Source organism: Panulirus ornatus, chromosome 2, assembly GCF_036320965.1.
Source record: "Panulirus ornatus isolate Po-2019 chromosome 2, ASM3632096v1, whole genome shotgun sequence".
NCBI lineage: Eukaryota > Metazoa > Arthropoda > Malacostraca > Decapoda > Palinuridae > Panulirus > Panulirus ornatus.
In genome coordinates, this window is record NC_092225.1 from 53,784,112 (window position 1) to 53,805,725 (window position 21,614).

Sequence of the window (21,614 nt, forward strand, 5' to 3'; positions counted from 1 at the left end):
TTGGTCGAGGTGGTGTGCAAAGTGAGAGGGTTAGGGAAAATTATTTGGTAAACAGAGAAGAGGTAGTGAAAGCTTTGCGGAAGATGAAAGCCGGCAAGGCAGCAGGTTTGGATGGTATTGCAGTGGAATTTATTAAAAAAGGGGGTGACTGTATTGTTGACTGGTTGGTAAGGTTATTTAATGTATGTATGACTCATGGTGAGGTGCCTGAGGATTGGCAGAATGCGTGCATAGTGCCATTGTAGAAAGGCAAAGGGGATAAGAGTGAGTGCTCAAATTACAGAGGTATAAGTTTGTTGAGTATTCCTGGTAAATTATATGGGAGGGTATTGATTGAGAGGGTGAAGGCATGTACAGAGCATCAGATTGGGGAAGAGCAGTGTGGTTTCAGAAGTGGTAGAGGATGTGTGGATCAGGTGTTTGCTTTGAAGAATGTATGTGAGAAATACTTAGAAAAGCAAATGGATTTGTATGTAGCATTTATGGATCTGGAGAAGGCATATGATAGAGTTGATAGAGATGCTCTGTGGAAGGTATTAAGAATATATGGTGTGGGAGGAAAGTTGTTAGAAACAGTGAAAAGTTTTTATCGAGGATGTAAGGCATGTGTACGTGTAGGAAGAGAGGAAAGTGATTGGTTCTCAGTGAATGTAGGTTTGCGGCAGGGGTGTGTGATGTCTCCATGGTTGTTTAATTTGTTTATGGATGGGGTTGTTAGGGAGGTAAATTCAAGAGTTTTGGAAAGAGGGGCAAGTATGACGTCTGTTGGGGATGAGAGAGCTTGGGAAGTGAGTCAGTTGTTGTTCGCTGATGATACAGCGCTGGTGGCTGATTCATGTGAGAAACTGCAGAAGCTGGTGACTGAGTTTGGTAAAGTGTGTGGAAGAAGAAAGTTAAGAGTAAATGTGAATAAGAGCAAGGTTATTAGGTACAGTAGGGTTGAGGGTCAAGTCAATTGGGAGGTGAGTTTGAATGGAGAAAAACTGGAGGAAGTGAAGTGTTTTAGATATCTGGGAGTGGATCTGGCAGTGGATGGAACAATGGAAGCGGAAGTGGATCATAGGGTGGGGGAGGGGGCGAAAATTCTGGGGGCCTTGAAGAATGTGTGGAAGTCGAGAACATTATCTCGGAAAGCAAAAATGGGTATGTTTGAAGGAATAGGGGTTCCAACAATGTTGTATGGTTGCGAGGCATGGGCTATGGATAGAGTTGTGCGCAGGAGGATGGATGTGCTGGAAATGAGATGTTTGAGGACAATGTGTGGTGTGAGGTGGTTTGATCGAGTGAGTAACGTAAGGGTAAGAGAGATGTGTGGAAATAAAAAGAGCGTGGTTGAGAGAGCAGAAGAGGGTGTTTTGAAGTGGTTTGGGCACATGGAGAGAATGAGTGAGGAAAGATTGACCAAGAGGATATATGTGTCGGAGGTGGAGGGAACGAGGAGAAGAGGGAGACCAAATTGGAGGTGGAAAGATGGAGTGAAAAAGATTTTGTGTGATCGGGGCCTGAACATGCAGGAGGGTGAAAGGAGGGCAAGGAATAGAGTGAATTGGAGCGATGTGGTATACCGGGGTTGACGTGCTGTCAGTGGATTGAATCAAGGCATGTGAAGCGTCTGGGGTAAACCATGGAAAGCTGTGTAGGTATGTATATTTGCGTGTGTGGACGTATGTATATACATGTGTATGGGGGGTGGGTTGGGCCATTTCTTTCGTCTGTTTCCTTGCGCTACCTCGCAAACGCGGGAGACAGCGACAAAGTATAATAAATATAAATATATAAATATAAGATTTGTATGGGTTTTCAGAAAAGAAGAGTGAATGTTGGGGTGAAGAGGGTGGTGAGAGTAAGTGAGCTTGGGAAGGAGACTTGTGTGAGGAAGTACCAGGAGAGACTGAGTACAGAATGGAAAAAGGTGAGAACAATGGAAATAAGGGGAGTGGGGGAGGAATTGGATGTATTTAGGGAATTAGTGGTGGATTGCACAAAAGATGCTTGTGGCATGAGAAGAGTGGGAAGTGGGTTGATTAGAAAGGGTAGTGAGTGGTGGAATGAAGAAGTAAGATTATTAGTGAAAGAGAAGAGAGAGGCATTTGGACGATTTTTGCAGGGAAAAATTGCAATTGAGTGGGAGATGTATAAAAGAAAGAGACAGGAGGTCAAGAGAAAGGTGCAAGAGGTGAAAAAGAGGGCAAATGAGAGTTGGGGTGAGAGAGTATCATTAAATTTTAGGGAGAATCAAAAGATGTTCTGGAAGGAGGTAAATAAAGTGCGTAAGACAAGGGAGCAAATGGGAACTTCAGTGAAGGGCGCAAATGGGGAGGTGATAACAAGTAGTGGTGATGTGAGAAGGAGATGGAGTGAGTATTTTGAAGGTTTGTTGAATGTGTTTGATGATAGAGTGGCAGATATAGGGTGTTTTGGTCGAGGTGGTGTGCAAAGTGAGAGGGTTAGGGAAAATGATTTAGCAAACAGAGAAGAGGTAGTAAAAGCTTTGCGGAAGATGAAGGCCGGCAAGGCAGCAGGTTTGGATGGTATTGCAGTGGAATTTATTAAAAAAGGGGGTGACTGTCTTATTGAGTGGTTGGTGGGGTTATTTAATGTATGTATGTCTCATGGTGAGGTGCCTGAGGATTGGCGGAATGTGTGCATAGTGCCATTGTACAAAGGCAAAGGGGATAAGAGTGAGTGCTCAAATTACAGAGGTATAAGTTTGTTGAGTATTCCTGGTAAATTATATGGGAGGGTATTAATTGAGAGAGTGAAGGCATGTACAGAGCATCAGATTGGGGAAGAGCAGTGTGGTTTCAGAAGGGGTAGAGGATGTGTGGATCAGGTGTTTGCTTTGAAGAATGTATGTGAGAAATACTTAGAAAAGCAAATGGATTTGTATGTAGCATTTATGGATCTGGAGAAGGCATATGATAGAGTTGATAGAGATGCTCTGTGGAAGGTATTAAGAATATATGGTGTGGGAGGCAAGTTGTTAGAAGCAGTGAAAAGTTTTTATCGAGGATGTAAGGCATGTGTACGTGTAGGAAGAGAGGAAAGTGATTGGTTCTCAGTGAATGTAGGTTTGCGGCAGGGGTGTGTGATGTCTCCATGGTTGTTTAATTTGTTTATGGATGGGGTTGTTAGGGAGATGAATGCAAGAGTTTTGGAAAGAGGGGCAAGTATGAAGTCTGTTGGGGATGAGAGAGCTTGGGAAGTGAGTCAGTTGTTGTTCGCTGATGATACAGTGCTGGTGGCTGATTCATGTGAGAAACTGCAGAAGCTGGTAACTGAGTTTGGTAAAGTGTGTGAAAGAAGAAAGTTAAGAGTAAATGTGAATAAGAGCAAGGTAATTAGGTACAGTAGGGTTGAGGGTCAAGTCAATTGGGAGGTAAGTTTTGAATGGAGAAAAACTGGAGGAAGTAAAGTGTTTTAGATATCTGGGAGTGGATCTGGCAGCGGATGGAACCATGGAAGCGGAAGTGGATCATAGGGTGGGGGAGGGGGCGAAAATCCTGGGAGCCTTGAAGAATGTGTGGAAGTCGAGAACATTATCTTGGAAAGCAAAAATGGGTATGTTTGAAGGAATAGTGGGTCCAACAATGATGTAGGGTTGCAAGGTGTGGGCTATGGATAGAGTTGTGCGCAGGAGGATGGATGTGCTGGAAATTAGATGTTTGAGGACAATGTGTGGTGTGAGGTGGTTTGATCGAGTAAGTAACGTAAGGGTAGGAGAGATATGTGGAAATAAAAAGAGCGTGGTTGAGAGAGCAGAAGAGGGTGTTTTGAAATGGTTTGGGCACATGGAGAGAATGAGTGAGGAAAGATTGACCAAGAGGATATATGTGTCGGAGGTGGAGGGAACGAGGAGAAGTGGGAGACCAAATTGGAGGTGGAAAGATGGAGTGAAAAATATTTTGTGTGATCGGGGCCTGAACATGGTGGAGGGTGAAAGGAGGGCAAGGAATAGAGTGAATTGGATCAATGTGGTATACCGGGGTTGACGTGCTGTCAGTGGATTGAATCAGGGCATGTGAAGCGACTGGGGTAAACCATGGAAAGCTGTGTAGGTATGTATATTTGCGTGAGTGGACGTATGTATATACATGTGTATGGGGGTGGGTTGGGCCATTTCTTTCGTCTGTTTCCTTGCGCTACCTCGCAAATGCGGGAGACAGCAACAAAGCAAAAAAAAGATTATATATATATATATATATATATATATATATATATATATATATATATATATATATATATATATATATATATATATATATATATTTTTTTTTTTTTTTTTTTTTTTTTTTTTTAAACTATTAGCCATTTCCCGCGTTAGCGAGGTAGCGTTAAGACCAGAGGACTGGGCCTTTTTTGGAATATCCTCACCTGGCCCCCTCTGTTCCTTCTTTTGGAAAATTAAAAAAAAGAGATTATTATTTTTTCCATTAAATCCGAAATCCATTATATCGGGGTCTATTAAATCGAGGGTTTACTGTATATTCTTTATCAGCTTCTCCTTGTTCATTCTATCCTTATGTCCACAACATTTCAGCATACCTTATTCAGCTTTCTTAACCACACTCTTCTTATTACTACACCTCTCTTACCATTTTATTACTTACTTTCTCAAACTACCTCACACTGCATATTGTCCTGAAACACTTAATTTCCAACACCTTTACTTTCCTTTGGACTTTTTTTTCCATAGCCTATGACTTGCATCCATACAGTAACGACCTCCCTTTTCACACATTCCTCAGTGCTCTCAGAACCATTGCCACTCACCCACTGTACGACTCACTTCTGCTTATAAGGTTCATTCACTACTGTGTCCATTCTCAGGTATCTAAAACAATGCACTTCTTCCAAAGTCTCTCCAGTAAAGCTCACAACCCAGCTAACCTTCCCTCTATCCTTACTAGATCTAATAACTTTGTGTTGATTCATATTTACTCAGTTTCCTCCTTTCATACACTCTTCCAAACTCAGTCACCAATGTCTGCGGTTCCTAACTCAAATCTACTGCCAATGCTTTGTCATCAGCAAACAACAGCTGACTCACTTCCCATGCCCCCTCACCCCCTTACATATTCATGAAAAACTTCCTCCAATTAATATGATAGAGTCAGGTTTTTTAAGAATGCACAAAGCCTGCTGACCTTGTCATACCTTGGTTAGGTTCAGGAAAAGAAGTTTGTGTTTCAAAAATGTTCTGCTGACTTATAGTACGCATGATGTAGTCATTAATAATCTGCCTTTCTGAGCTTTAAAGATATTTTGGATATCCATCTTAATTTGATCATTAATGAAGAATTCATTATAGGTAATACATTCACAGGTACATCAGACTCCAATGAGAGTGATGGCTTTTACAGTGAAAATGAAGTAGACAACCCTGAGGAGGATCATGATTTCAATCAACCATCACATATGAAAAAGCTTGGTGTTACAAAAAGGGAAAAGTCTGCTCGTCTTCAAGAACGTGCAGCCAAACGCAAGAAAGGATTGTTATCAGATGCTAGTAAGTGTTTCACAGGTAATTGTTACCTTCTCTTAGCTTCTGTTTCATTCTCTTTAAGAGAGAGATTGTTTATTAGAATTTGCATGTTTGTTTGTCATATTATAGATAATGGGTCCACCACCGTCATTTTTTGAACCACATGCAGCCAGAAGAACAATGTTCAATTATGTCATGTGTGGCCAGCAAGCTTGAGAAGGTGACAAGTTTAACTTGATTGATTGTTTTTTTGGGTAAACAAGAATCATAGATGAGTAAAGAATGGAAAGACAAGTGAGAAGGGAGATTAATTTTGAAAGAATTGTGTTATGGTATTATGATGATTGTTTTCAGCTCTTCATCATCCCATACTTATTATACCTTGTATGGTATTGAGAAAGAGACAGTTTCATGTTGCCTTTTCCTTGCATTTGCTGGTTCAGTTTTTGTTCTGCTTGTCTTAATTTACAATGTCCCTGCATTTGTATCTATGTATAGATATCTCTCTATATCTATGATGCCTATTCCCTCCAGGAGCTTCCATGAAAGAGTCTCCACTTATCCCAGACCTTACATGCCTCCTTCACATACACTGTTTCATGCATTATTCCACCATTTCTCTCCCAACAGTACTCTTCCAGTCTATCTCCCCTTGTCACAGTGGCCTTCCTTTCACAGTAACCCCTTCAATCATGCTATCATACAATCTCCTTGTAAAATCCCCATCTTTTATTGTTTCCACATGCCCAAACCACCTCAAAGTATTATGATTTCACCAACTCCCTCTGCATTCTCTGCCGTACCAAATCCCTCATACACCCCATCATGTATTTCTTCATTCCATCTAGTCCTACTAAATGCTCCTTTCAAGTAGCTCACTTCCACAGCCTGGATTCTTGACCTCTGTGGCTTATTCCATGTCCATGTTTTGGCTGCATTGGTCAGGGATGGGAAGAGTATGCTGTCCCTAATTGTTTCTTTGCTTCCATACCTATGCCTCTTCCTCTCATTTTGTTATTAAGTGACTTCAGGAATCCAATGACTCTTCTACCTTGTACTGCTCTCTCCCTCATCTCTCCTTTCGTATAACCAAACTTACCCAAGATAGCTCCTAAATACTTAAATTCTTTCACATCTAGCCTTTCTCTCCCTATATCTATAACACAGTTTAATGCACCTTCTTTTGTCACTGTATAGGGTTTAGTAAAATCCATACTTTCACTCTGTTTCCTGTCTAACAACAATTACACTTCTTTTACTCGCATTTACCTTCAATCACCTTTGCTTACACACATACAACCCACTTACAACCTTCTGCAATTCCTCTTCATTCTCAGCAAACAACACTGTATCATCTGCAGACAGGTTTGTTACTAGCCACCATATCACACCCCCACATTCCATCTTTGCAATCTCTTTCCCAAGTTTTGCTTCCTAATCTCTGATCACCCCATCCATATATATATATATATTAAAAAGCCATGATAACATCACACAGTCCTGCCTAACACCCACATGTGTACTGAAACTTTTACTCAACCCTCCATCCATTCTTACTCTGCTCATTTTATTTTTATTTTGAAGTAGTTTTTGATTGATATTGCATGATTACCATGTGTGGCTGTTGTGGCTGATCACTGAATATTTGCTAGTGAAATGGCTAACTTGTTCACAGAGGTTATGGACCAATGATATAGACCTTATCATATTTTAGGTGTTGGAGGTAATTCAGACATAGTAATGCTGTAGCTGCAGTGTAGGTGTAATCTCAAGGTATTTCCATCTTTTAGAGATTGTAAATGCCCTTTAAATGGTTATCATAAAACAAGATTTGGGTCATTGCACAGTGCTTTTTCTTGTTAGATTGGGGGCATTAACTTTCAGTTTCTATCCATTATACCTTTCTTCACATCTAGTTAGCTTGCTTGTTTGCATTCTTCTCCAAGCTCAGTTGTTGCCGCAAATCTTCATCATTATGCTTATTTAGTGCACCTCCTTCACCACCATAATTTGAGTGCTGCTTGTGTAGGTTGAAAACACAAAGAAGCTTAACTGTCATTATTCTTTATTCCCTGAGTTGTTAATGGTCAGTCTGCTGCCATGACTTGTGGTGCATATGTTGCTGTGTTGCACATTGTATTAGTTTTATCAAAGTCTGTGAAGCAAGCATATACCGATTGTTTTCCAGCCTTCTAGTTGAAGTGCACAAATTTGTTACAGAGCATGGGCTAAGGATTGGCCAGCTGGTTCATTATAGCATGATGCACAACTTTGAGTTGATTTGTACTTTATTGGTGGTTCATGATATCAAGTTGCACAATTTTAAGTTAATTCATACCCCATTTTATAGACCGAAAATGTTTAGTAGCACCCACATTCCCAAAAATACATGCTTGTTGGTGTTTTTTCCATCCATCCCTTTTGCATGCCTTTATTACTCTGCCTCCCCACTTTTTATTTTCTCAGTATAATCCTTTACTGAAATTGATAATTCTTGAGTTGTGCTATTCTTCTCAATCCTTTCACGTTTTCACTTTTTTCTCACATACCCCTCTGTATTGTATCTGTGTTATAAACGCCAAAGAACTCATAACACCTTTGTTAGGGGTTCAGGTTAATTCTTAGATCATATATAATCAAGGTATGTGGCTTCTATTCATTGTAATTGTATAAGTTTATAAATTTCTTTTGACTGTGAAGTATTGATTCATCATTAATCAAATGGTATGTGATTTAGAATGCAGTTTCTTAAGGATGAGCTAGCTAGGACCCTTAGGTTAGTAGGTGTAATTGAACTAGATCACAGACAGAGAACTATATAAGAAATACAGTAGTAGTTGGTTGGCAGCCAACGACCAGGGATATATATTACCAGTACTACCTGCTTGGGTATCAGGAGGCTTAGTGATGGCTTTGTAGTGAGCTAACACTTCAGTGGTTGTCAAGTTGAACTCCTTTGACCCAGGTAGCTGTCTTTTCTTTCTGCCTCACCTTCATGTGGGTTACTGGCATTCTGTTCACAAACATCAATCTCTCCCCATCACATAACACATAACTTGCACAGGTTTGTCTTCATAATTCTAGATTTCCCTGTTATGCACTATCCCTGTCTTTTGGTGAAATGGAGGGAGCAATAGATGGAAGTAGTAAGTAGGAATATTTAGGCAGGAGCATTAGGTAGATACATTAAGTAGTAGTCAGTAGGAACATTAGGTAGGAGCCCCTTCAAACACTACGCTAGACTTGCCCTTTGCCTGTAGCCTATTAAGGATGAGGCACTAAAGGCTAAGAAGCTGCACTGGAGCTCACTAGTTATGGAGACTCTATTGCTGTGGCCATCCCCTTGAGGGAGTTCCAGTTGGAAAGGTGTCAGATATAGATAGATAGAATGTAAGTGCCAGGAGATTGTATGGTTCCTTTGCTTATTCCTTTCAGTTAGGCAAAGGTGTCATGGGTGAATGTTAGAACTTTGGGTGCATTATTTGTCAGGTAATTGCAATATTTACATGAATATTAGCCACCATCTATTTTAAGCTACAAGGTTCACACTCAGTCTCTAGCTGTTATGTGCAATGCACTGAAACCACAGTTCCTATCCACATCCATGCCCCACACACCTTTCCATGGTTTATCCCAGACACTTCACATGCCCTGCTTCACTCCATTGGCAGCACATCAACCCAGGTATACCACATCATTCCAATTCGCTCTATTCCTTGCACACCTTCTTTATGTTCAGGCTCCAATCGCTCAAAATCTTTTTCACTCCATCTTTCCACCCTCCAGTTTGGTCTCATGCTTCTCCTTATTCCCTCCACCTCTGACACATATATCCTCTTTGTCAGTCTTTCCTCACTCATTCTCTCCATATGTCCAAACCTTTTCAACACAACCTCTTCTGCTCTCTCAACCGCACTCTTTTTATTCCACACATCTCTCTTACTCTTTCATTACTTACTCAATCAAATCACCTTTTACCACATATTGTCCTCCAACATTTCATTTCCAACACATCCACCCTCCTCACAGCCTCTTAACATTGTTGGAACTACTATTGCTTCAAACACCCATTTTTTCCTCCCCAGGATAGCATTCTCTCCTTCCACACATTCTTCATCACTCCCAGGACCCTTCGCCCCCTCCCCCACCCTGTGACTTGCTTCCACTTCCATGGTTCCATCTGCTGCTAAGTCCACTCCCAGATATCTAGAACACTTCGCTTCCTCCAGTTTTTCTCCATTCAGACTTACATCCCAGTTGACTTGTCCCTCAACCCTACTGAACCTAATAACCTTGCTCTTATTCACATTTACTCTCAACTTTCTCCTTTCACACACTTTTCCAAATTCAGTCACCTATTTCTGCAGTTTTTCACTCGAATCAGCCACTAGTGGTGTATCATTGGTGAACAACAGCTGACTTGCTTCCCAGGCTCTCTTATCTCCGACAGACTACATACTCACCCCTCTCTCCAGAACTCTTGCATTTACCTCCCTAACCACCCCATCTATAATCAAATTAAACAACCATGGGGACATCACTCACCCCTTACGCAGACCGACCCTCACTGGGAACCAATCACTCTCCCCTCTTTCTACTTGTACACATTCAGATGCCTGAATTATCCATACTTTGTACATTGCATCATAGGTGTTTTTTATCATCATCAGAGCCATAATCTCTCAACACTTACTGTAATTTCTTTGTTTTTTCATGCCATGCCTCCTCACTTAACAGTTATCATGATAAAGTGAGGCAATCTATGACATACCCCAACTGTTTGTAGTGCAAATTATCCCCTACTAATGACTGCACTTACTGTTCCCATTTGTTCTCTTGTCTTATGCACTTTATTTACTTCCTTCCAAAACATCTTTTTATTCTCCCTAAAATTTAATGATACTCTCTCACCCCAACTCTCATTTGCCCTCTCTTTCACCTCTTGCACCTTTCTCTTGACCTCCTGCCTCTTTCTTTTATACATCTCCCAGTCATTTGCACTACTTCCTGCAAAAATTTTTCCAAACGCCTCTCTATTCTCTTTCACTAATGATCTTACTTCTTTATCTCACTACTCACTACCCTTTCTAATCTTCCCACCTCCCACGCTTCTCATGCCACAAGCATCTTTTGCACAAGCCATCACTGCTTCCCTTCATACATCCCATTCCTCCCCCACTCCCCTTATGTCATTTGCTCTCACCTTTTTCCATTCTGCACTCAGTCTCTCCTGGTACTTCCTCACTTAAGTCTCCTTTCCAAGCTCACTTACTATCACCACTCTCTTCACCCAAACATTCTCTCTTCTTTTCTGAAAACCTCTACAAATCTTCACCTTTGACTCCACAAGATAATAATCAGACATCCCTCCAGTTGCCCCTCTCACCACATTGACATCCAAAATTCTCTCTTTCACATCCCTATCAATTAACTCATAATCCAATACTGCTCTCTGGCCATCTCTCCTTCTTACATATGTATTCTTATGTATATCCCTCTTTTTAAACCATTTATTACCAATCACCAGTCTTTTTTCAGCACACGAATCTACACGCTCTTCGTTTCCATTTACAACAATGAACACCCCATGTACACCAATTATACCCTCAACTGCCACATTTTCCTTCCCTTTACCCTTAAGCTTCATTTCACTCAGAGGCAAAACATCCAGGTTCCTTTCCTCAAACATACTACCTATCTCTCCTTTTTTTTCTTGGTTACATTCACACACATTTAGACACCAATCTAAGTCTTCGAGGAGGATGAGCACTCCACACATGACTCCTTCTTCTGTTTCCCCTTTTAGAAAGTTAAAATACGAGGAGGGGAGGATTTCTAGCCCCCTCGCTCCCTTCCCCTTTAGTCACTTTCTATGACATGCGGGAATGCATGGGAAGTATTCTTTCACCCCTATCTTCAGTACTTCACAAAGTTATTTGAATCCTAACATCACACCAAAGTATTGCCATTTAGCACCAACCAGTACAAACCAACTACTCTCTGCTTTGTCTGGTAGTAACCATTTAAAGGGAGAGTGATTAATGGGGGTCACGTTTTGGGGGTTGACCTGGGTAGCTGGGTTTGTCTTGAAAAACATTTTTTTATATTATGTTTTGTCAGTTCTCTCATAGTCATTTGGTTGATGCTAGGAGAGGTTTTAAAGTTGCCTGGGAACAAATCAAAGTTCTTAGTATTAGTAATTAAGACAGATTCAGTGACCTTGCATGTGGCATTATCAGCAGAGGGGCATAGAATAATGGGATTTTCAAGATCTATTAGGTGATCATTTTCATGACAGTGTTAATCAATCACAGTTTTGTGGCCATCCTCATGTACTGCATGACTCTGCCAGTAACGCCTATCCATTACAGTTTTTCTGGTCTGGTCTGTGTATATATCTTTACATGCCTTGCATTTGACAGCATTTAACATATACATATTCATACTTGCTCACTTCATCTATTCCTGGCCCCACCCCACCACCTCACTGGAAACAGCATCACCACCCCTGCTTCAGTGAGGTAGTGCCAGGAAACTGATGAAAAAGTCACGTCCGCTCACACTGTCTCAAGCTGTCATGTGTAATGCACCAAAACCACAGCTCCTTATCCACATCCAGGCCCCACAGACCTTTCCATGGTTTATCCCAGGCATTTCACATGCCCTGGTTCAATCTGTTGACAGCACATCAACCTCAGTGTACCACATCGTTCGAACTCACTGTGTTCAGAGCATGCCTTTCACCCTCCCACAGATTCAGACCCCGATCGCTCAAAATTTTTGTCACTCCGTCCTTCCACCTCCACTTTGGTCTCCTACTTCTCCTTGTTCCTTCCACCTCTGACACATATATCCTCTTTGTCAACCACTCCTCACTCACTCATTCCATATGTCCAAAACATTTCAACACACCTTCTGCTCTCTCAAAATATTATATTTTTTTATTTATTATACTTTGTCGCTGTCTCCCGCGTTTGCGAGGTAGCGAAAGGAAACAGACGAAAAAAATGGCCCAAACCCCCCCATACACATGTATATACATACGTCGACACACGCAAATATACATATCTACACAGCTTTCCATGGTTTACCCCAGACGCTTCACATGCCCTGCTTCAATCCACTGACAGCACGTCAACCCCGGTATACCACATCACTCCAATTCACTCTATTCCTTGCCCTCCTTTCACCCTCCTGCATGTTCAGGCCCCGATCACACAAAATCTTTTTCACTCCATCTTTCCACCTCCAATTTGGTCTCCCACTTCTCCTCGTTCCCTCCACCTCCGACACATATATCCTCTTGGTCAATCTTTCCTCACTCATCCTCTCCATGTGCCCAAACCACTTCAAAACACCCTCTTCTGCTCTCTCAACCACTCTCTTTTTATTTCCACACATCTCTCTTACCCTTACGTTACTCACTCGATCAAACCACCTCACACCACACATTGTCCTCAAACATCTCATTTCCAGCACATCCATCCTCCTGCGCACAACTCTATCCATAGCCGACGCCTCGCAACCATACACCATTGTTGGAACCACTATTCCTTCAAACATACTCATTTTTGCTTTCCGAGATAATGTTCTCGACTTCCACACATTCTTCAAGGCCCCCAGGATTTTCGCCCCCTCCCCCACCCTATGATCCACTTCCGCTTCCATGGTTCCATCCGCTGCCAGATCCACTCCCAGATATCTAAAACACTTCACTTCCTCCAGTTTTTCTCCATTCAAAATCACCTCTCAAAATATATGCTGGAATATATTGCACTGCACAGCAGAAATGAATATTGATGAAGTTAAATAGCATTTCCCCAACTGATTAGATTATATATCCTGTAGAGTTGCATTGAGAATATACTTCCTCTCTTTTAGCTTGCAGTCCGATGATATGAATCCATGAATGTCTTGGAACTTAATAAGATAGTCTTTTTTCCTAATATCAAGACATTAAAACTATTGAGAAAGTATTTTCATTGAAAATAAAAAAAATCACCTTATTATCATTTTCTTATGTATTATGCTCTTGACTACATTTTTTGCATTGTAAGGATGGATACATAGGCTCATAATGTTTGTGTATGTATAAGATTGTATACAATACTTAGATATGCCATTGATTTCTTTTGTAGGCAAGGAAGATGGTAGTGGATCAGGCTCAGCTGCAGCTTCTGATGAAGATGCAAAAAAGTCAACCAAGATGAAAGATGTAACTAATGGAAAAAACAACAGTGAAAAGGAAGGAGAAACAGAGGACAAGAAAGACAGTGAGAAGGAAGATGAGAAGAAAGAAAAAAAGACTGATGTACCAAAGGATGTTGACAAGAAAGAGGGCTCAGAAAGTTCAGAGACTTCAGGAGATCAATCAGATGAAGGAGAAGAAGAAGCAGGTGAGGAGATTATTCAGAGTATGAAACTTGCTGTTTGAAAGAAAGTATTTATTTATTATTTATTATACTTAGTCACTGTCTACCATGTTTGCAAGGTAGCACAAGGAAACAGACGAAAGAATGGCCCAACCCACCTGCATACACATGCATCATGCATATTGTTACGAATTCAACACTTATTCAGGCAAGGTCGCCAGTAACATATGTTACAAATACTACTGTTCCTTGTCTTGCAAGGACGTTATAGATTTGTCAAGTTGCACAACTTAGGATAACGCAATAATAAAGTTATGGGATTGAATTAAAGACCAGCATTACACTAAATCTACTTATAATTAAAGAATTCAAGTGTACAAAGATAGGCACATAAATCAAGATGAAACATTACGTTAACACTGAACATAAGAGTTAACATTGAATTTGAGATAACATTCGTACATGACTTAACATTCCAGATAAGATTTCAAGCCAGGAGTTCTCTTTCCTCTAAGGCAGTTCTTCGATAACATTACACTGATAATTATAACGGGCTTACATCACAACACTCGAGTAACGGGCTTATAGCACAGCAGGGCTTACAGGCTTACAACACAGCAGGACTTACAGCAGGGGTGGACCACTTACCTCGCTGGGCTAGAAAGAGGGAGACTCAGCGGGTGTCATGGGTATATAAGCGTTCCCTGCTAGCTATACAACCTTACACTTTGATTGGCTATGAGCTTCAGTTACATTCTGATTGGTTGGAGGAACAGTTACACAAACTGCGTAGATCACCCTCCCTCTGGTAAGCCTGCAGCGACATGTCCAGTACGGGTGGCGAAATATTCCGCAGCTGATGACAACAAAGGAAAAGACAACAAAGGTCACATTTATTCACACTGTCTCTAGCTGTCATGCGTTATGTACCAAAACCACAGCTTCCTTTCCACATCCAGGCTCAACAAAACTTTCCATGGTTTGCCCCAGATGCTTCACATGCCCTGGTTCAATCCATTGTCAGCATGTCGACCCTAGTATACCACATCATTCCAATTTGTTTTATTCCTTGCATGCCTTTCACCCTCCTGTATGTTCAAGCCCCAATCGCTCAAAATCTTTTTCACTCCATCCTTCCACCTCCAATTTGGTCTTCCACTTCTCCTTCTTTTCTCCACCTCTGACACATATATCCTCTTTGTCAATCTTTCCTCACTCATTCTCTCCATGTGACCAGACCATTTCAATACACCCTTTTCTACTCTCAACCACACTCTTTTTATTACCACACATCTCTCTTACCCTTTCGTTACTTACTTGATCAGACATATTGATATATTAACATATTACTAGTTTACAGCAAATAGTAGAACACAGTATGGTTATGTCATTTTATCTGTGTGTAATACAGTATCATCACTATCTTGAGAATGATTTCATAATTCATCTTATTTTTGTACACACACACACACACACACACACACACACACACACACACTCACTCACTCACTCACTCACTCACTCACTCACTCACTCACTCACTCACTCACTCACTCACTCACTCACACACACACACACACACACACACACACACACACACACACACACACACACATATACACAAAAAAACACACATACACACACACACACACACACACACACACACACACATATTATGTATTTATTATACTTTGTTGCTGTCTTCCGCATTAGCGAGGTAGCACAAGGAAACAGATGAAAGAATGGTCCAACCCACCCACATACACATGTATATGCATACACGCCCTCACATGCACATATACATACCTCTACATTTCAGTGTATACATACATATACATATGCAAACATATACATATATACACATGTACATATTCATACTTGCTGCCTTCATCCATTCCCGTCGCCACCCCGCCACACAAAAAATGGTACCCCCCTCCTCCCACGCATGCACGAGGTAGTGCTAGGATGAGACAACAAAGGCCACATTTGTTCACACTCAGTCTCTAGCTGTCATGTGTAATGCACCGAAACCACAGTTCCCTTTCCACATCCAGGCCTCACAAAACTTTCCACGGTTTACCCTAGACACTTCATATGCCCTGGTTCATTCCATTGACAGCACGTCGACCTTGGTATACCACATCATTCCAATTCACTTTATTCCTTGCATGCCTTTCACCCTCCTGTATATTCAGGCCCTGATTGCTCAAAATCTTTTTTACTCCTTCCTTCCCCTTCCGTTTGGTCTCCCACTTTTTCTTCCTTCCACCTCTGACACACATATATCCTCTTTGTAAATCTTTCCTCACTCATTCTCTCCATGTGACCAAACCATTTCAATACACCCTCTTCTGCTCTCTCAACCACACTCTTTTTATTATCACTTATCTCTCTTACCCTTTCATTACTTACTCGATCAAACATATTAACATATTATTACTAGTTTACAGCAAATAGTAGAATACAGTATGTTATGTCATTTTATCTGTGTGTAATACAGTATCATCACTATCTTAAGAATAACTTGATAATTCACCTTATTTTTTGTACTTGTTTATGGAAAATAGTAGAATTTGCTCTGTTTATGTATATTTTAGATATGAATAATACAACATCCCCATTATTCTACAGATTGATCCTTGTAGATGGTACATACATTAAACTCAGTACTGAACTTTGCCCTTCATGTCGCTGCCTTCTCTCTCTCCTCTCCTCTCCTCTCCTCTCCTCTCCTCTCCTCTCCTCTCTCTCTCTCTCTCTCTCTCTCTCTCTCTCTCTCTCTCTCTCTCTCTCTCTCTCTCTCTCTCTCTCTCTCTCTCTCTCTCTCTCTCTCTCTCTCCAATTTGGTCTCCCACTTCTCGTTCCTTCCACCTCTGACACATATATCCTCTTTGTCAATCTTTCCTCACTCATTCTCTCCATGTGAGCAAACCATTTCAATACACTGTCTTCTGCTCTCTCAACAACACTCTTTTTATTTGGTAAACAGAGAAGAGGTAGTAAAAGCTTTGCGGAAGATGAAAGCCGGCAAGGCAGCAGGTTTGGATGGTATTGCAGTGGAATTTATTAAAAAAGGGGGTGACTGTATTGTTGACTGGTTGGTAAGGTTATTTAATGTATGTATGACTCATGGTGAGGTGCCTGAGGATTGGCGGAATGCGTGCATAGTGCCATTGTACAAAGGCAAAGGGGATAAGAGTGAGTGCTCAAATTACAGAGGTATAAGTTTGTTGAGTATTCCTGGTAAATTATATGGGAGGGTATTGATTGAGAGGGTGAAGGCATGTACAGAGCATCAGATTGGGAAAGAGCAGTGTGGTTTCAGAAGTGGTGGAGGATGTGTGGATCAGGTGTTTGCTTTGAAGAATGTATGTGAGAAATACTTAGAAAAGCAAATGAATTTGTATGTAGCATTTATGGATCTGGAGAAGGCATATGATAGAGTTGATAGAGATGCTCTGTGGAAGGTATTAAGAATATATGGTGTGGAAGGCAAGTTGTTAGAAGCAGTGAAAAGTTTTTATCGAGGATGTAAGGCATGTGTACGTGTAGGGAGAGAGGAAAGTGATTAGTTCTCAGTGAATGTAGGTTTGCGGCAGGGGTGCGTGATGTCTCCATGGTTGTTTGATTTGTTTATGGATGGGGTTGTTATGGAGGTGAATGCAAGAGTTTTGGAAAGAGGGGCAAGTATGAAGTCTGTTGTGGATGAGAGAGCTTGGGAAGTGAGTCAGTTGTTGTTCGCTGATGATACAGCGCTGGTGGCTGATTCATGTGAGAAACTGCAGAAGCTGGTGACTGAGTTTGGAAAAGTGTGTGAAAGAAGAAAGTTAAGAGTAAATGTGAATAAGAGCAAGGTTATTTGGTACAGTAGGGTTGAGGGTCAAGTCAGTTGGGAGGTGAGTTTGAATGGAGAAAAACTGGAGGAAGTAAAGTGTTTTAGATATCTGGGAGTGGATCTAGCAGCGGATGGAACCATGGAAGCGGAAGTGAATCATAGGGTGGGGGAGGGGATGAAAATCCTGGGAGCCTTGAAGAATGTGTGGAAGTCGAGAACATTATCTCGGAAAGCAAAAATGGGTATGTTTGAAGGAATAGTGGTTCCAACAATGTTGTATGGTTGCGAGGCGTAGGCTATGGATAGAGTAGTGCGCAGGAGGGTGGATGTGCTGGAAATGAGATGTTTGAGGACAATGTGTGGTGTGAGGTGGTTTGATCGAGTAAGTAATGTAAGGGTAAGAGAGATGTGTGGAAATAAAAAGAGCGTGGTTGAGAGAGCAGAAGAGGGTGTTTTGAAATGGTTTGGTCACATGGAGAGAATGAGTGAGGAAAGATTGACCAAGAGGATATATGTGTCCAAGGTGGAGGGAACGAGAAGTGGGAGACCAAATTGGAGGTGGAAAGATGGAGTGAAAAAGATTTTGTGTGATTGGGGCCTGAACATGCAGGAGGGTGAAAGGAGGGCAAGGAATAGAGTGAATTGGATCGATGTGGTATACCGGGGTTGACGTGCTGTCAGTGGATTGAATCAGGGCATGTGAAGCGTCTGGGGTAAACCATGGAAAGTTGTGTGAGGTCTGGATGTGGAAAGGGAGCTATGGTTTCGGGCATTATTGCGTGACAGCTGGAGACTGAGTGTGAACGAATGGGGCCTTTGTTGTCTTTTCCTAGTGCTACCTCGCACACATGAGGGGGGAGGGGGATGGTATTCCATGTGTGGCGAGGTGGCGATGGGAATGAATAAGGGCAGACAGTGTGAATTGTGTGCATGGGTATATATGTATGTGTCTGTGTGTGTATATATATGTGTACATTGAGATGTATAGGTATGTATATTTGCATGTGTGGGCGTGTGTGTGTGTGTACATTGTGTATGGGGGTGGGTTGGGCCATTTCTTTCGTCTGTTTCCTTGCGCTACCTCGCAAACGCGGGAGACAGCGACAAAGCAAAATAAAAAAAAAAAAAATCTTTCTTACCCTCTCATTGCTTTCTCGATCAAACCACATATTGTCCTCAAACATCTCATTTCCATCACATCCACCCTCCTCCACACAACCCTATCTATAGCCCATGCCTCGCAACCATATAACAATGTTGGAACTATACTATTCCTTGAAACATACCCATTTTTGCTTTCCAAGATAATGTTCTCACCTTCCACACATTCTTCAATGCTCCCAGAACTTTTGCCCCCTCCCCCACCCTGTACTCACTTCTGCTTCTATGTATTGAACGATGGCATGTGAAGTGTCTGGGATAACCAATGGAAAGTTTTGTGGCGCCTAGATGCAGAAAGGGAGCTGTGGTTTCGGTGCATTGCACATGACAGCTAGAGATTGAGTGTGAACGAATGTGGCCTTTGTTGTCTTTTCCTAATGCTATCTTGTGTGCGTTCGGGGGGAGGGGGGTGCCATTTCATGTGTGGTGTGGTGGCGATGGGAATGGCTGAGGGCAGCAAGTATGAATATGTACATGTGTATATATGTATTTGTCTGTGTATTTATATGTATATATACATTGAAATGTATAGGTATGTATATGTCCGTGTGTGGGCGTGTATGTATATACATGTGTATGTGAGTGGGTTGGGCCATTCTTTTGTCTGTTTCCTTTCACTACCTCGCTAATGCGGGAGACCGACAAAGTATAATAGAATAGAATATATATACATATATATATATATGTATATATATATATCCCTGGGGATAGGGGAGAAAGAATACTTCCCACGTATTCCCTGCGTGTCGTAGAAGGCGACTAAAAGGGAAGGGAGCGGGGGGCTGGAAATCCTCCCCTCTCGTTTTTTTTTTTTTCCAAGGGAAGGAACAGAGGAGGGGTCCAGGTGAGGATATTCCCTCAAAGGCCCAGTCCTCTGTTCTTAACGCTACCTCGCTATCGCGGGAAATAGCGAATAGTATGAAAAAAAAAAAAAAAAAATATATATATATATGTTTACGTGTAGGAAGAGAGGAAAGTGATTGCTTCTCAGTGAATGTAGGTTTGCGGCAGGGGTGTGTGATGTCTCCATGGTTGTTTAATTTGTTTATGGATGGGGTTGTTAGGGAGGTAAATGCAAGAGTTTTGGAAAGAGGGGCAAGTATGAAGTCTGTTGGGGATGAGAGAGCTTGGGAAGTGAGTCAGTTGTTGTTCGCTGATGATACAGCGCTGGTGGCTGATTCATGTGAGAAACTGCAGAAGCTGGTGACTGAGTTTGGAAAAGTGTGTGGAAGAAGAAAGTTAAGAGTAAATGTGAATAAGAGCAAGGTTATTAGGTACAGTAGGGTTGAGGGTCAAGTCAATTGGGAGGTGAGTTTGAATGGAGAAAAACTGGAGGAAGTAAAGTGTTTTAGATATCTGGGAGTGGATCTGGCAGCGGATGGAACCATGGAAGCGGAAGTGGATCATAGGGTGGGGGAGGGGGCGAAAATCCTGGGGGCCTTAAAGAATGTGTGGAAGTCGAGAACATTATCTCGGAAAGCAAAAATGGGTATGTTTGAAGGAATAGTGGTTCCAACAATGTTGTATGGTTGCGAGGCGTGGGCTATGGATAGAGTTGTGCGCAGGAGGATGGATGTGCTGGAAATGAGATGTTTGAGGACAATGTGTGGTGTGAGGTGGTTTGATCGAGTGAGTAACGTAAGGGTAAGAGAGATGTGTGGAAATAAAAAGAGCGTGGTTGAGAGAGCAGAAGAGGGTGTTTTGAAGTGGTTTGGGCACATGGAGAGGATGAGTGAGGAAAGATTGACCAAGAGGATATATGTGTCGGAGGTGAAGGGAACGAGGAGAAGAGGGAGACCAAATTGGAGGTGGAAAGATGGAGTGAAAAAGATTTTGTGTGATCGGGGCCTGAACATGCAGGAGGGTGAAAGGAGGGCAAGGAATAGAGTGAATTGGAGCGATGTGGTATACCGGGGTTGACGTGCTGTCAGTGGATTGAAGCAGGGCATGTGAAGCGTCTGGGGTAAACCATGGAAAGCTGTGTAGGTATGTATATTTGCGTGTGTGGACGTATGTATATACATGTGTATGGGGGGGGGTTGGGCCATTTCTTTCGTCTGTTTCCTTGCGCTACCTCGCAAACGCGGGAGACAGCGACAAAGTATAATAAAAAAAAATAATAAAAAAATATTCCTATTATATGGTTGCGAGGCATGGGCTATGGATAGGGTTGTGTGGAGGAGGGTGGATGTGATGGAAAGCAAAAATGGATATATTGGAAGGAATAGTGGTTCCCACAATGTTATATGGTTGTGAGGTGTGGGCTATAGATAGAGTTGTGCAGAGGAGGGTGAATGTGCTGGAAATGAGATGTTTGAGGACAATATGTGGTGTGAGGTGGTTCGATTGAGTAAGTAATAATAGGGTAAGAGAGATGTGTGGTAATAAAAAGAATGTAGTTGAGAGAGCAGAAGAGGGTGTTTTGAAATCGTTTGGTCACATGGAGAGAATGAGTGAAGAAAGATTGACCAAGAGGATATATGTGTCGGAGGTGGAGGGAACGAGGAGAAGTGGGAGACCAAATTGGAGGTGGAAAGATGGAGTGAAAAAGATTTAGAGTGATTGGGGCCTGAACATGCAGAAGGGTGAAAGGCGTGCAAGGAATAGAGTGAATTGGAATGATGTGGTATACTGGGGTCGACGTGCTGTCAATGGATTGAACCAGGGCATGTGAAGCGTCTGGAGTAAACCATGGAAAGTTGTGTGGGGCCTGGATGTGGAAAGGGAGCTGTGTTTTCGGTGCATTATTACATGACAGCTA

At 41.8% G+C, this 21,614-nt stretch overlaps 1 protein-coding gene across 1 annotated transcript in view; it reads left to right on the top strand.

Annotated features, from left to right (window-relative positions):
* egg (SET domain bifurcated histone lysine methyltransferase eggless) overlaps window positions 1-21,614 on the top strand; it is a 245,646-nt gene that overhangs the window by 213,186 nt on the left and 10,846 nt on the right. The window contains exons 20-21 of the mRNA XM_071675984.1: window positions 5,327-5,509; window positions 13,624-13,881. Of these exons, the coding sequence (XP_071532085.1) occupies window positions 5,327-5,509; window positions 13,624-13,881 (441 nt within the window). The remainder of the gene's footprint in view (window positions 1-5,326; window positions 5,510-13,623; window positions 13,882-21,614) is intronic.